Source organism: Felis catus, chromosome D2 (assembly GCF_018350175.1).
Source record: "Felis catus isolate Fca126 chromosome D2, F.catus_Fca126_mat1.0, whole genome shotgun sequence".
Taxonomy (NCBI): Eukaryota; Metazoa; Chordata; class Mammalia; order Carnivora; family Felidae; genus Felis; species Felis catus.
Window position 1 is genome coordinate 7424332 of NC_058378.1, and position 17275 is coordinate 7441606.

A 17275-nucleotide genomic window follows, 5' to 3' on the forward strand; every position below is an offset into this window, starting at 1 on the left:
GAGAATAAGCTTGTACCTTAGTTTGATATTACCAAGTCGCAAATACCAAGGACTGGAAGAGATCACTGTGGTTGTTTCAGCCTTATCATGTGGAATAGGAAATTGAAGCCTGCAAATGTTTAAGTCACATGTCAAAATTATACAACTGGTTAGATGAACAGCCAGGTCTTAAATCTGGCTTCCTAATTCTTAATTGTAGCTCCCTTTCTCTATGCCATGGTGCCTTTTATATCCATGAAAAAATTAGAAGTTGTGTAGCTATTTTTGTTTTTATTTTGATACTTGGTTTTTGTCCCAAGATAACTTGAGTTCTGTGATTTATAAAGTCTGAGGTTTTTGTTTTTCACGTACATATGCCTAAATACCGTAAATGTGGAAGTTAAGTTTTTTCCTTGAGGGCATTTTTTTTTTTAATTTTTTTTTTCAACGTTTATTTATTTTTGGGACAGAGAGAGACAGAGCATGAACGGGGGAGGGGCAGAGAGAGAGGGAGACACAGAATCGGAAACAGGCTCCAGGCTCCGAGCCATCAGCCCAGAGCCCGACGCGGGGCTCGAACTCACGGACCGCGAGATCGTGACCTGGCTGAAGTCGGACGCTTAACCGACTGCGCCACCCAGGCGCCCCTCCTTGAGGGCATTTTTAATGTAGTAGGTAGAGGGATTTGAAAATTATTTTGCCATATAATTATTTTGATATAATTCTTTCGGAATTAATGTATTCACTTGTGTTTCTTAATTATGCATGATGGTTTATAAATAAATAAATTTGACAGTCTTTTGCTAACATAGGTATAGTAACTTTTATAATCAGCTAATGCTTTAAAACATTTACACGTAGTTTGCATTTTTGCATATTTCAGATATTTCCTTAACCTAAGTACTCAGATATTTATCCAAACATTATTGCTATGGGGTTTCCTGCAGAAAGACTTGAAGGCGTATACAGGAACAATATTGATGATGTAGTAAGGTAAGAACTCTTAATTTTCTGTTTCAACTATTGATGTATTCATGCTGTATTTTCATTTAGAGAAGATTTCTAAACCATAGAAAACGATGTCCTTGTGAGGTAAACTTTATTTTTATTATGTTGGTGCTCTGAACTGCTTTTTTGTTTGTTTATTTAATGGACTTCAGTGGGATACAACTCCGTTGATAAGAACTGACCTTTGACATGATCAGGTGTATGTGATATAATTTCGTGGACTCCATACAATACTTCTTAACCAAGTTAATGTCTGGATTCCATTACACTATGGTTTTGTCTTTTATTTCACAGTAGGGGATTAGGTTTAACATCAAGCGGATTCATTCACTTAAATTTATTCAAGTGTTTGGTAGAGGGTCTGGACAGGAGTTGGTGGGCAAACCAAGTCTGACTTTGTCTCTTTTATAAACGTGAATAATTTTCTAAGTGTAATTATCATTCAGTTCCGAACAATGTTTCTCAAGGCCCATTTAAATGATTTTAATACATTTAAAACCTAAGAGTACATCATGTGTTTCATGAGAGAAGAAATTTGTGTCTGCTGTGTAGTCTGAATATATTTTCTCATTCCAAATAAAAAATATATATGTATGAAAAACTAACTGTAAATGTCCGTAGAAACTTTAATGGTTTTTAAAGTTTAAAATTTTGGATTATTCCCTTTATGCTCTTTCAGAAATCTCTTTCTTGGAGACTTTGAATTTAAATATTTGCTGGGAATTAAATGTTACAGTGAGTGGGAGAGCACTTTGTAAAGCATTATGCAGATGTAGAGTCCTTTTGTATTAGTTGTTTAAGCACATGAGCCGACCTGTGTCCTTATATGAGTGAGCCACAAGTTGTTTTTCTAAGTGGTAAGTTTTTACCAATTTGCTTTGAACCAATGTGTATTTAAATTTTGCCATATTGAGTTGTGTCCAGTTGGACTTTTGTAGTGTTTCTGTTCTGTGCAGAATTAGTAAATGTCAGTGTCTACAAAAACTACAGAAAAACCCCAAAGTACTTCTTCGTAGTTTGTATTACAGTTATAGCTACATGAGACTGTTAGAAGTGCTGTTTAAGAACTTGAAAATAGGGAAATAAATTTGTTTTCTCCTAGTTAGGTGGGACACAGTTGGAAGGATGCTTACCATCACAGATCCATGAGAGCAACACTGTGATACGGTTTAGTCAGTGACAGTACACATGTACAGAAAATGTGGGTGGTAGAGAAAAGAATGAGGGACGTAAATTTTGAATCGGGAGAGGAGGATCTGGAAAAGGAGTCGTGCAGTCACCAGACTTGTGTTCTCTGCGGTGGTGCAGGAGTGTTCATCAGGCCTCCTTATGACCTAGGCAAGATATCCTCCAGGGTGGCTATCTTACGTTACTGCTTTGTCATTCTGTGTCCAACCAAGTACTGATTCAATCAAATCAGGTTAGTACTCACCTGGAAAAGGAGTATGAATAGTCTGGGTAGAGGACAAGTTTTCTGACCACTGTAAGGGTATCATCCTCGTGGTAAATTAACCTGGCATGTTAGTTTTGGTTGGTTCTCTTTGTTCTCTTCTGACTGAATTAGTTTCTTCTGACTTGTTAGTCACGAGGCTGATTTTTCATCTTTCAGGTTACTGATAAAGTTCAGTTTTTGGATCTGTACACTTCATTTTCAGACCTTAGATTGTAATAATTTCACCAAGAAAATATTTTGCTGGGAAGCATTTTGATATGTCATCTTCTGACTTCATAGCCCTCGCCTGAATTAATGACACTGAATTAAGATTCCCAAATTTGGGGCTCCTGGGTTGCTCAGTCAGTTAAGCGTCTGACTTTGGCTCAGATTATGATCTCGCGGTTCGCGAGTTCGAGCCCCATGTCGGACTCTGTGCTGACAGCTCAGAGCCTGGAGTCTGCTTCAGATTGTGTGTCTCCCTCTCTCTCTGCTCCTCTCCTGCTCATGCTCGCTCGTGCACGCTCTCTCTCTCTCTCTCTCAAAAATAAAATAAAACGTTAAAAAGTTATTAAAAAAAAAAAAAAGGATTCCCAAATTTAATTTGTAATCTGTAACCAAGATTGAAGTTTATTCTGCCTGCTTTAATGTATCTAGCTTATTGTGTCCAGTTCTTGGCTTTTTCAAATGTTATTCCTTAAAAAGGTTTTATGTACATGGTTTTTTATTTAGCCAGTAGTTGCTTTAGCCAACTGATCCTGTCACCTTTATGGTAATGGCAGTGGTAATAGCACCTAAATGATGAGGAATTACCTGTGGAATATAATAGCTATGCTGTGCCTGGTTTGTCTTGCCCTCCCACATGTTGTGATTGGGGGATAAATGGCTAGTGAGGCTTTGCTGGCTTCCGTTGCTCACTCCACTCCCCTTCTGCGAGAGAGAGGATGAACAGTGACCAGGAAGATAGTTGTGGTTTTTCCTGTGAAATAAAGTAAAAATAAGTAACTTCCAAGTAATTGGCCTGTTAGGATTAACTTCTCCAAGGGGGAATGGCTGTCTCTAGTACCTAAATGATTGAATTTCTTGTTTGGTTCCCACGGTATTGGACACAGTAGTAATAATCAGTAGTGATTCCTTTTTGGCTCAAAGATGATAATGTCTCAGTGAAAAATGTGTCTTTATTCTTGTAAATTTTCTCTCAACAAGCATTTCCAGTTGGATTTCCTTTGCCCTCTCATTCCATGTGTTTTCTATGATTTCTCCCCAAAGGAGAAACACTATGCCAGGTTCATACTTTGTTGGTGTTGAACATCTTTGCTTTGAGTAAAAGAAACTCACATTGCAAACGCCTTTACTTAAATTATGCAGTATTTAACTGTTGGGGATATGGTTTGTTAATGGCAACGTGAAATTTTATATTTGAGGTACTCAAGTGACAAATATTTAACTTCTTTTGAGGTTACCTCCTAGGATCAGGAATGGATGCAAAAAAATAAAAAGTCGGGGAGAAGTGAACAAAGCGGAAATTTTTAACTATCTTAACTGCAAATGTTTTGTTTAATAAGCAATCAGAATTGACAGGGTAGGACAACGACCTCTCAAAAAGAAAGTTGAAGAGCTGAACTCTTCCCAGATTGTTTTTTCTTCTTTTCCTCTTATTAACCACCTTCTCTCCTCCTCCTTTATTGCCCCTAAGATCTTGCTCTGAACTGCTGGTAATTTGAAACAATGTTTTATTCAGATAATTGATTATTGTGTGGTAATCTCATCCCTGGGGCTAATATTGAAGTTACCCTAATTTATATGTTATCTGGTATAAATCTGAGCAGTCTTTAACAAAGTGATGAATTATGTGTTTAACAGACATAGCTTAAGAACTGTTCTGTACTTAATAAATCAGACAAATGTAGGTTTAATAGAGTCGTGAACTGGCTTTCTTACTGCCGAACCTTTAATGTACGACTGTGCGTTGTAACTCTCCCAAGAGTGAAATTTGAATATGCTGCTTTTCTTTTCCTGTTTTTTCTTTCTCTTCCCTTCCCTTCCTTCCCCCTTCTCTCTTTCTTTTCTTTTCATATGTTAAATAATGTCTTCTAAACAGTGTTCCTTGGAGCATAATTTGGGAGGTGTTGAAAATGAAAAAAGATGCATAGAACAATATTTCCCCTTAGTCTGAAATCAGTAGGAAGTAATTTGCTTCCCGTTTTATTGGAACGATGTTAGATGTGGGTGGGTTCCCATATTTATTGTAAGGAAATGCTTTGAGCTTAGTCTTCTGCTATGTAGTGGTTTTCTTTAAAAAAAAAAGACTTTATTCATTGTGTTCTATACTCTCAGCCTTTTTATCCATATATATATATGCGGCTGTATTACAGATTCAGGTGCAGCTTCCAGCTTTCCTCTATACATTTTCTCCCTGAAGAAACGTCACATATTCTTATAATTATATGTTGATCTCTCAATCAACCTTAATTATGTGTTGATGTTCCTTTGAAAAGGAAATGTTTGTCATCCCAACATTATCATTATTGGTTATTCAGTTAAAAAATTAAAAAGAGATTATATAGAGGAAAGCTTCTAAATAATTTAGAGAGAATATCAATTCCATTCTCCCTTTTCGACAACTTTTGACTTCTTCCTTGTATTGCCTTTCTTTTCCCTGCTTCCTTTTTTTTTCTTTATTGAGGTGAAAATTACGTAACATAAAATTAATCATTTTAAAGTGTACACTTCAGTGACATTTGGTACTTTCACAATGTTATGTAACCACCACCTCTTTGAAGTTCCAAAACATTTTTATCACCCCAAAAGAGAAAGCTCTACCCATTGGCTGCCTCCCACTTCTTTTGTTGGTCTTATTTTCTTAAAATGGCAGTCTTGACAGATTTGACAGTGTTTATAGTATCTGCACCAATTCAGTTTTTGATATTTTAATAATAGGTAACATGTATTTTACATTTATTTACATACGTATGTTGCTTTTCTACAGTTTACATGTGTCATATTTTATTTTATTTTATTTTATTTTACTTATTTATTTTGATGGAGAGAGAGGGCAGGGGAGGTGCAGAGAGAGAGAGAGAGAGAGAGAGAGAGAGAGAGAGAATCCCAAGCAGGTTCTGCGTTGTCAGCACAGAGCCCCATGCGGGGCTTGATCTCACAAACCAAAATCAAGCTGAAATCAAGAGTCAGCGCTTAACCAACTGAGTCATCCATGTGACATGGGTCATCTTATTAAAAAACTACAGGTTTTAATAAGTCCCCATTTCATATATGGTGTTAAAGAAGTTAGCTTCCCCAAGTACCAGAGCTAGTTAAGTAGTGAGGCTAAGGTTGAGTCCAGTCTGTCAGATTCCAAAGCTGATAGCCATATGATCCTGTATGTCAGAGAACAAAATATTTTATCCTATACATGTGTACACCAGAGGTTATATACCATGTATAGGTAAACACCAGAAAATTTATTTAGGATTTGAGTTTCCAGATTGAAAAAAGCTATATCGTGCCAAGCCCAATGAATGAAAACAGGCCTATACCAGGCAATTATTATGAAATTTCTTTTTTTTTTTAATGTTTATTTATTTATTTTGAGAGAGCATGTGCCTGGGGGGAGGGGCAGAGAGAAGGAGAGACAGAGAATCTCAAGCAGGCTCTTTCCCATAAGCACAGAGCCTGACACAGGGCTCCCTCTCAACGACCCTGGGGATCATGACCCGAGCCAAAATCAAGTGTCGGACGCTCAACTGGCTGAGCCATGTAGGCACCCCTGAAATTTCTTTAATGATGCCAGAAATAATGAGAATGTCTCAAAAGCTTTCAGGGTCATGTAGGAGGGATTAGGAATATACATGACGTCCAGCTTCTCAGCAGGAAGAATTAATGATGGGAGATGGAGGTACAGTGTGTCACGTTTGCGTTCAGCATAGAGTTCTGTATCCAGCCAAGCCACCAGCCAAAGTGCAAGAGGAAGAAAGAAAGCCATTCGAGAACAACAGCAAAAACTTGTATCCATGCAACATTTCTTAGAAAATTATTAGACGGTGTGTTCTAACAAAAGAAGAGAATAAGCCATGAAAGAAGAGAAAGGGGCTTTGGTAAATTGAGGCTCCAGCTCCGAAGCAGCAGAGGAAAGCCCAGGGATGACATCTGTGCCACCGGCTGAAGAGCAGCTAGTTCTGGGTGAGCAGTATGACAGAGGGCATCAAAGAAGAAAATAAGAAGTAGAACTGATAGATGGATACTGAAATGTTTTGGGAAAACGTGATAGATTCTTAGAAATACAGTGAATTAGGTTAGGAAGCAAATGTTAACATCTGCCGATTGGCTTCTTAACCGCAAATTGTCATATTGCCATTGAAGGTAGGGATTCAGAGAAGTGAAATGTGAAGGTGTTTCTGGTTTTGTAAGCTTCATCTACCATGGCAGAAGATAGGCAGGTAATTGATAAGCCTGTAGGAAGCAGTGGTATGTATAATAGAGAAATGCCGAATTCAATACCAGGAAAAAGGATATGATAGTTGAGGATGGTTACTTTTGGAGAAGACCCAGGAACAGATGAATGAATAGAGCTGGAGATGAATTTTTTTTTTTATTGTGGTAAAATTTTATATACACATATATATATATCTATAAAATATGTACAATGCAATTTACCATTTTGACCATTTCTAAGTATGCTAGTGGCATTAGGAACATTCACATCGGGCAGCCATCACCAGTATCCATCTCAGACTTTTTTTTATCACCACACTGAAACCTTGTACCCATTAAATAGGAACTCCCCAGTGCCCCTACTCTCAGCCTGGCAACCACTGTTCTACTTTCTGTCTTTGGTATTTATTCTGGGTACCTTATGTTAAGTGGAGTCAGGCAGTATTTGTCTTTTTGTGACTGACTTAGTGTGACATAGCATGTGACTTCACTTAGCATAACGTCTTCAAGGTTCATTCCTGTTCTGGCCTGTGTCAGGATTCTCTTCCATTATATGTATATACCACATTCTGTTTATCTGTTCATCCACTGATGGACATTTGGGTTGCTTCTGCCTTTTGACTATTGTAAATAATGCTGGTGTGAACATAGGTGTACCAGTATCTGTTCAAGTCCCTGCTTTCAGTTTGTTTGGTTGTACACCCAGAAATGGAATGGCTGGGCCAAATGGTAATTCTGTGTTTAATTTTTTGAGAAACTGCTGTATTGTTTTCTACAGTGGCTGTATCATTTTTCATTCCTACCAGCAAGTGTAAGTGTTCCAATTTCTCTACATCCTCAACATTTACTATTTTCTGGGCTTTAAAAAAAAATTTTTTTTTTAAAAGCCACCTTAATGGGTGTGAAGTAGTATCTCATTGTGGATTTTTTTTCTTCCCTATCTTTATCTTTTGTTTATTTTTTAAGTTTTTTTTAATGTTTAGTTATTTTTAAGAGAGAGAGAGACAGAGTGTGAGTGGAGGAGGGGCAGAGAAAGGGAGACAGAATCCGAAGCAGGTTCCAGGCTCCGAGCTGTCAGCACAGAGCCCGACGCGGGGTGCTAACCTACCAAATGTGAGATCATGACCTGAGCTGAAGTCAGACACTCAACCGACTGAGCCACCCAGGTGCCCCCCCCCCTCCCCCGCCCCCTGTCGTTATTTTAAACCACTGTAACTTGGAGAAATCACACATCTCAGCTACAGAAGCAGAGACCTGAGAAACTTCCCTTCCCCTTGGTAACTGACCTCTCCTGCAAACCCCTTCTTTCAAAGTCAGAGGGAGGAGATGAAACATAAAAGAACCCTTATTTTAGCTAGAATCTTACCAAGATTTTCCCATTCTTCTTAGTTTTGGGGTATGACAGCTGGTAATTTCTTCATTTGCTAGGAACCAGAGCTCTAGGAAATCTTGTTAACCAGGAGGCCTGGTGTTTTAAAAAATGAAGAAATGCTAAAAGGATCTTAGAAACAGAGGTACTTAAAATGTGCACATTGAATGCATCAATACTTTCAGCATGCATGCGTACAATGACTATATAATTATCTTGAGACAACTTCCAAAGTCTAAATTTGAGGCTTATGATCTCCCTTCTTGGAAGGACTATTTAAGCATCTAGTAGATTGAGTATTACATTTTTGCCACCTAATGGGAGGCCTTCCATCTCCTCCTCCCTCTGTTCCTCTTTTAAATTTGAGTCTAGGGGCGTCTCGGTGACTCAGTCGGTTGAGTGTCCGACCTCGCCTCAGGTCACGATCTCGCAGTTGACGAGTTCCAGCCCCGCATCAGGCTCTGTGCTGATGGCTCAGAGCCTGGAGCCTGCTTCCGATTCTGTGTCCCCCTCTCTCTCTGCCTCTTCCCCTCTCATGCTCTGTCTCTCTCTGTCTCAAAAATAAAGATAAACATTAAAAAAATTTTTCTTTTTCAATTTGAGCCTAGACAAGTATAGCACAGGTTCCAGAAAATGTCCAGTGGTTTTTGATCTTTGGGGCATGCAATTTTGTGTATATTTGCTAAGTGATACATTTTTTTATTTAAAATTTTTTTTTTCAAGGTTTATTTATTTTTGGGACAGAGAAAGACAGAGCATGAACGGGGGAGGCGCAGAGAGAGAGGGAGACACAGAATCGGAAACAGGCTCCAGGTTCCGAGCCATCAGCCCAGAGCCCGACGCGGGGCTCGAACTCACGGACTGCGAGATCGTGACCTGGCTGAAGTCGGACGCTTAACCGACTGTGCCACCCAGGCGCCCAATGATGTATTTTTTTAAAGGAGGCATATAGTTAACATACATGTTATATTAGTTTCAGGTGTACAACATAGAGACTGGACAATTCTGTGCCTTATGTGATGCTCACCACAAGTGGAACTACTGTCTGTCACCACACGGCACTGTTACACTGCCATTGACTCTGTTCCCCACGCTGTACCTTTTCACCCCTGGCTCATTCCATAACCGGAAGCCCATATCTCCCACTTGCCTTCACCCGTTTTGTCCATACCCCTACCCGCTTCCCTCTAGCAACTATCATTTTGTTCTCTGTATTTACAGGTCTGTTTCCGCTTTTTGTTTGTGTATTCATTTGTTTTGTTTTCCAGATTCTATATATATGAGTGAAATCATATGGTGTTTGTCTTTCTCTGACTGACGTCTGTAACTTAACATAATACCGTCTAGGTCCATCCATGTTGTCACAAATGGCAAGATCTACTTTTTTTAATGGCTGAGTAATATTCCATTATGTTTGTGTGTATGATGTCTTTATTCATTTCTCAGCGGACACTTGGATATTATAAATTATGCTGCAGTAAACATAGGGGTGCATGTGTCATTTTGAATTAATGTTTTAGTTTTCTTGGGCTAGGTATCCAGGAGTGGAATTACTGGGTCTTATGGTATTTCTATTTTTAACTTTTTAAAGATGTTTATTTTGAGAGAGAGACAGAGAGAGCATGTACGTGTGCACAGGGGAGGGGCAGAGAGAGGGAGAGAGAGAATCCGAAGCAGGCTCCATGCTCAGTGCGGAGCCCAGTGTGGGGCTTGGTCAGATGCTTAACCGACTGAGCCACCTAAGTGTCCCCTCTTTTGAATTTTTTGAAGAACCTCCATACTGTTTTCCACAGTGGTTGCACTGTGGAATTCATATTCCACATACTCCTATTCCTACCAACAATGCATAAGGGTTCCTTTTTCTCCACATCCTTGCTAGCCCTTGTTTCTTTTGGATTCTAGACATGTTGATGGTTGTAAGGTGATATCTTAGTGTGGTTTTGATTTGCATTGAACATCTTTTCATGTGCTTATTGACTGAATATCTTCTTTGGAGAAATGTCCAAGTTTTTTGCCTATTTGTAAACTGAATGCTTTATTTTTTTGTTGTTGAGTTCTAGTAGTTCTTTATGTATCCTGGGTATTAATCAGGTGATTTGCAAATATTTTTTCCCATTCTATGGGTTGCTTTTTTGCTTTGTTGATAGTGTCCTTTGATGCATAAAATGTTCAAAAGTTTGATACAGTCCAATTTAGCTATCTTTTTGTTGACTGTGTCTTTGGTGACACATCCAAGAAATCATTGCTAAACTGGTATCCTAAAGCTTTTCTCTCATGTTTCCTTTTTAAGAGTTTAGAGTGTTAGGCCTTTTTTTAGGTCATTAATCCATTTTGAGTAATTTTTGTGTATGGTGTAAAATAAGGGTCCGACTTAATGTTTTTACATGAGGAAATCCACTTTTCCCAGCACCATTTGTGGAAAAGACTGTCCTTTTTCTACTGAATGGTCTTGGCACACTTGTCAAAAAATTATTTGACCATATCTACAAGAATTTATTTCTGGTCTCTGTTCTAGTTCACTGGCATATGTCTGTTTTCGTGTCAGTACCACACTTTGTAGCTTTGTAGTAAATTTGAAATCAGGAATTGTGAGTCCTACAATTTTGTTCTTCTATTTCAGGATTGTTTTGGCCTTGGAGGGTTCTTTGAGACTCTATATGAATTTGGGGATGGAATTTTCTACTTCTGCCCCCCCCCCCCCCCAAAAAAGTTTTTGGGATTTTGATAGGAATCACATTAATCTGTAGATTGTGTTGAAATCTTAACAATATCAAGTCCTGATCTACGAATGTGGGATGTCTGTCCATTTATTTAGGTCTTTAATTTTTTTCAACAGTGTTTTGTAGTTTTCTCTGTGTATCACCTTGATTAAGTTCATTTATAGATACTCTTTTTCAATGCTATTGTAAATGGAATTTTCCATTTTGGACTGTTCATTGTTAGTGTACAGAAATGCAACAGATATTTGAATTTGAATTTTGTATGCTGTTACTTTACTTAATTTGTTAATTCTAACAATTTTTTGTGGAATCTTTAAGGTTTCCTACATATAAGAACATGTCCTCTACAAACAGGTAACTTCATTTCTTCCTTTCCAATACGGATGCCTTTTTGGATAGAAGTGGCAAAAGCAGACTTCCTATCTGTCTTGTTTCTGACCTTAGAGGAAAATTTTTGTCTTTTACCATCGCATATCATACTAGTTGGGTGTGGATTTTTTTTAATAGATTTTATTTTTTAGAGCCACTTTTCATTCATAGCTACATTCAGCAGAAGGTAGAGAAGATTCCCATATCCCGCCTGCCCTCACACATGTATAGTCTCCTTCACCAGTTTTTTTAAGTGTATTTACTTTGAGAGAGAAAGAGAGACAGCCTGAGTGAAGGAGGGGCAGAGAGAGAGGGAGCACACATGGAGCCTACTTGGGAATTCTCTCCCTCCCTCTCTGTCTGCCCCTCCCTTTCTCTCTCTCTCTCTCTCTCTCTCTCTCTCTCTCAACATTAAAAAATTTTTTGTCCATGGGCACCTGAGTGGCTCAGTTGGTTGAGCGTCTGACTTCAGCTCAGGTCATGATCTCACGGTTTGTGGGTTCGAGTCCCACATCGGGCTCTGTGCTGACAGCTCAGAGCCTGGAGTCTGCTTTGGATTCTGTGTCCCCCTCTCTCTATGCCCCTCCCACTTGCGCTCTGTCTCTCTCTCTCAAAAATAAACAAACATTAAAAAAATTAAAAAAAAATTTTTTTTTTGTCCAAAACCACAGGATGCATACCAAGAGTGAACCCTAATGTAAATCATGGACTTTCTGTATGATAATGATGTGTCAGTATAGATAAACTAATTATAACAAATACAGTAAAACCTTGGGTTGTGAGTAACTTGTTCTGCGAGTGTTTCACAAGATGAGCAAACATTTCTAATAAAGTTTAACTTGATAAACGAGCAATGTCATGCAATACGAATAGTATGTGAAGCCAAATGTCACATGATCACAACTGAGCCAATGGTTCTTCTCTCTCTCTCTCTCTCTCTCTCTCTCTCTCTCTCTCTCTCTCTATATATATATATATATATATATATATATATATATATATCTTTCTCTCTGGGATTGTAGGTGATGATTTCCCATGCTCAGATGCTCAGTCTCAAGCCGTGGTGTTTGGCAGAAATCAGTGATTTTTCAGGACGTTGGAAGGTGCCCACAACTGGCACTGGTGTATTTTTGTCCCTTCAAAGCACCTGTGGACGGTCCTTTGCTTTTCCAGACAAGAGTGAGCTTAGGAATGCTTTGCTTCATTCTAGGTCAGGCTGCCTGCAGATAGAGACCCTTTCCTCTGCTGCCTTATGCCAGTTACATGAAATACAGTCTATGACAAGAGTTTATTAATTCTGCACTGTGGTCAGCATCCACGTGAGCGTATACAATGACCCCGTGCAGAAAAAGATTCCTTTGAGTCGATAGATAGCAGTGATTCCGTTGGTGATAGTGAAAGTTGTCCTACACGATAACCCTCCTCTCTCCTGTCTCCCTCAAACCAGCCATGAAGGTTATCAAAGGGAAGTACAGGTTAATTTATTTTTCTTTATGCTTTGTATTTTCTTTATTATTTTGTATTATATTACAATATTGTAATCATTTTTATATGAATGTTTTTGGGTTGTGGAACAATCATCTGAGTTTCCTTTATTTCTTATGGGGAAATTTGCTTTGATATACAAGTACTTTGGATTAGAAGTGTGTTTGCGGAATGAGTTATGCTCGCAAACCAAGGTTTTACCATATACCACTCTGGTAGAGGGCATTAATAATGAAGGAGAGCCCAACATGGGGCTCAGTCCCATGAACTGTAGGATCATTACCTGAGATCATTACCTGAGATGAAGTCAAGAGTCAGACTCTCAACCGACTGGGCTGCCCAAGCGCCCCTGGGTTTGGACACATTTTAATGACATGTGTCCATCATTATAGTAATATACAGAGTACTTTTATTGCTCTAAAAGTAGTCTGTATTCTGCCAATTCATCCCTCTCCATCCTCCCTGCCCCCTGGCCTCTGGCAAATGCTGATATTTTTACTGTCTTCATACTTTTGACTTTTCTAGAATGTCATATAGGTGAAATCATCCAGTATGTGCATATAGAAACTCTACTACTATGCAATATGGCAGTATATGAAAAACCCACAACATGCAAAATGGTATGGCCACTTTGGAAGATGGTAGTTTCTTACAAAACTAAACATACTCCATAAAATCAAGCAAATGCATCCCTATGAGTAGTTACTCAAAAGAGTTGAAAACTTGCATTCACACAGACATGGGTGTCATGTCTTAAATGCCTGACTCCCAAAAGAGGAAAAAGGGGGATAAAAGGAGGAAAAAAAAAAAAAAGCCTCTGGATCTTTAAATCCCCTGGAAGCCTTTTCCATCAGTGGGGATTTCAGCCGGGGTGGCCTGCTTCTGTGTCTGCATGTCTGTTATCATAAGCAGAAGTCAATGATAAGAACACAGATCTCTGATATTTGGAGGACAAGGTCCCATGAGCTGGTGCAGGCTGTGCTAGGAGTATGTACATGGCTGCCTCCTGGGAGGTGAGGGGCACTGGGGGTGAATAGCTGCTGCCATACTGAGTTGAAACGGGCTGAAATTAACTATGATTTACGGTCTAAGCCTTCATCTGGACGATGCAAGCTTTTGACTAGACTCCAGGGTTCCAAAATAGTTACATCAGTCCGATTATGCCAGTAGAGTATTTGTCTAGGTGGGGAGATGGGTTTCCTGGGGTTCCTATTCTGCCATCTTCCGTCAACTAGTTTTTTATTACATGTTTTTGTCTGTCTTTTGAAATACATGTTTATATATTATCTTGACAAAAATAGTTTTAAAATGCACTTTGGCAGCTTACTTAGGACTATTTCATAGGAATTCTTTGAGGAAAGAAAAGACTTCTAAAAAAGACAAAGACTGTTTATTCTCACAGCTGTCTTTAGTGAATTCAGATTTTTATATATTGAAATTATTTGAAGTAAGGTATAGTTGTCTTAAATTTATATTCTAGATTTTCCACGTCTTGAGGATATTACCTCTTTGCTCTTGTCTGAGTTTTTAACCTACTTTCCAAGTATCTCCAGTTAAATTTTCCCATTTCCCTTTGGAAAGTGCTGTTTTCTTGCTTTTTTTCCGCTTTTCCATTGTATCAAATTTATAAGGCAATGAGCCAATTGTGGGCATGAAATCCTTGGGAGGAGAGAGGAGGAAGTGGGAGGGGCAGCCATGGTGAATGTTTTCCTAAGTAATATTCAAGTTCTTTGAGAGAACTTACCCTCCCCCCTTTTTAAAAATGCTGTGATATTTTCTTTTAAATAGATTGTTTATTCTCCTGCCAGTCTCCCTGTTGCTCAAATGCTAGATAAGAAATTGTAAAGTTCACATATTAAAGGGAGCACAAAAAGTATTTTACCAACCCTCAATCAAAAAAAAAAAAAATCCTGTAGATGAACAGGGTCAGGGTTCTTGGTTGCACAGGATGGAAAATAGCTCTAAATAACTTAATCAGAAAATAATTACTTGCAAAATGTTAGATAGCTCATAGCTCACGGCTCAGAGCCCTGAGCTGGGAAGATTGGCAGAAGCCAAGGGAAATAAGGCATGTCACCAGCTTATGATAAGGGCAGTCTCTGCTTAGGACGCTGACTGCTATTGGACACTTGCTGTCCCAGTGCTGTCCCAGTGCTGTCCCAGTGTCCCACACTGCTGCCTTGACTGGATATTGGTGACTGTGCTCATTACCTTTCCACTCTGCTGGAGATCTCTCTCCATGACCTGACTCCTCCGCACCCTGCTTTTACCCCTGGGAGTCAGTGTCCAGAGCAGGAGGACCTAACTGGTCTCGGCCTTGCTCCCATGAGGAGAAAGATGGGGAAGGGGAGTATTTGCTTCTCACCTTTTGAAATTGTCTCCAAACCGAAATGGGTTTGGGTGCAGAGCAGCCTCAAGAAGACTAATATCTCCCACCGATTTCTCCTACTTTACACCTCCTGTCTTCAGACTCTGTTTGCAACTAGAACTTGCAGTCACTCTTTAAAGAATTGTTTTCATCTCAGGCCTACTTTTTATAAAAAAACAGATGGGAACATACTGCATACTCTTCTGCATTTTGCTTTTTTTCATTGAACGTACTTAGGAATTTTCCATACTGGCACGGAGGTGAAACATCTTTTTATTGGTTGTCCTTTTTTCCATTTTATGATCATTCCATCATAAATAGTCCCCTCTGATGGACATTTAGGTTATTTCTGGTTTATCACGATTGAAAACAGTACTCTAGGAAACATTTTCACACATGTATCTTGGTGTCCTTTTCCAAGTATTTAAGGTAAATTCCTAGCAGTGGAGTTGCTGCGACCAGTGGGTCCATGGATTAAACTTTCACCCTCAAAAACAGTATCATTTTATATTCCCACCCACATGCATGAGAGTGTTTCCTCCCTCCCACAGCCTTGGCAGACTTTAAACTTATCAACTTTTTGCAGTTTGTTGTAATTTGATTTTTGATTGCATTTCTTTAATTGTGACATAAAGCCACTTTGTGTTTATTGGTCATACGTAATGTTTTCCTTTGATCTGTACATGAGTGCTGACTCCATCTTCAACTTTTTTTTTTCTTTTAAATTTTTTTTTTCAACGTTTTTTATTTTATTTTTGGGACAGAGAGAGACAGAGCATGAACGGGGGAGGGGCAGAGAGAGAGGGAGACACAGAATCGGAAACAGGCTCCAGGCTCTGAGCCATCAGCCCAGAGCCTGACGCGGGGCTCGAACTCACGGACCGCGAGATCGTGACCTGGCTGAAGTCGGACGCTTAACCGACTGCGCCACCCAGGCGCCCCCATCTTCAACTTTTTTTAAAACATTTTTTCCTAAATGATTTTGATGAACTCTTCAGAAAACAAGGAAGTTAGTTCTCTTTGTTCAGTTTTATGATGCCCTGCCTCTGCTTGTCTTGAATTTGATAACTGCAAGATTCAGATGAAGTTATTATAGAGCTTGATGGATTACTCTATTTTGAATTATTGATTGCTGACTGCTTTACTAATATGTACGATCATGAAATATCGAAGATTTTTTTGTTGATAGTTGTTTGTTAAAGAGTATTCTTTGAGAAATCACCTTGGTTAAACAGCAAATTGACAATGCTTTTAATCCAGAAGAATGTCATGTATCCACCACTGTTTGAGTTACTGAATCAGCTACATTCTCTTGGACAGAGATGGTAGAAATAAAAGGGAACTTAGTGGTTTTTAAACCTTTTTTTTTTTTTTAAGGAGTTCTGCTTTTTCTCTGGTTCTAGTGTCATATAGCTGTCTAACCTGTGGCATGCTGCCTTACTTAATATTCTTTTGGATCCAAACATTTTCCTCACTCCAAGCCTTTTCTTTTGTCGTTACCATTTTTATGTTCTTTTATATGTGCTATTTGTGTTCATCTATGATTATTCCCTTTTTTTTCCCCCTGCTTGTTAAACCTTTTAAATCTGAATGTTATGGGTAAATTTCACTGCAGCTTTATTGATTGGTTTTCTGAGATAATTTCTGTTATTTTCTCATTTGTCTTTTTTAACCTAGTATCATTTGTAATTGTTTATACAGAATTTTAGTTTTTAAAGTCTCTCTGTAGTCTTTCCTCTTAGATTTTGAGTTATGAATTCATAGCCTGTTATTTAAATGAAGCTTTTGAAATCCGTTTTACTGATCTGTATCATATCTAACTATGCCAGTATTTCCTTCCTTGTCTGACGTGAACTCTAAAATTACATGAACACTTTCTCCCTGTTTCCTGGCATTTCCACTCAAACTTGTTCCTCATTCTTGGTTGAAAATGTGTCCAGAGTTGTAGTTTTCTTCTTTATTAATCAAGCATGTCAGGAATTTGTTAGAAAACTACATATGGCTGAATACTTTTTCTGTAAGTATTTTGACAGTTGTAAAGTACTGTATCTTTCCTGTTTCAGTTTTATGCACTATTCCAAGAATGTACCCATTTCTACCTTACTAAGGCACGT

At 38.6% G+C, this 17275-nt stretch overlaps 1 protein-coding gene across 2 annotated transcripts in view; it reads left to right on the forward strand.

Annotated features, from left to right (window-relative positions):
• Window positions 1-17275, forward strand: part of PTEN (phosphatase and tensin homolog) — a 93733-nt gene that overhangs the window by 25486 nt on the left and 50972 nt on the right. The window contains exon 2 of one of the 2 annotated variants that reach the window (XM_019814225.3): window positions 888-972. In XM_019814225.3, coding sequence (XP_019669784.1) covers window positions 888-972 — 85 coding nt within the window. Of the gene's footprint in view, window positions 1-869; window positions 973-17275 lie in introns of those variants that run through there. The other variant, XM_045039874.1, reaches the window with a different exon arrangement.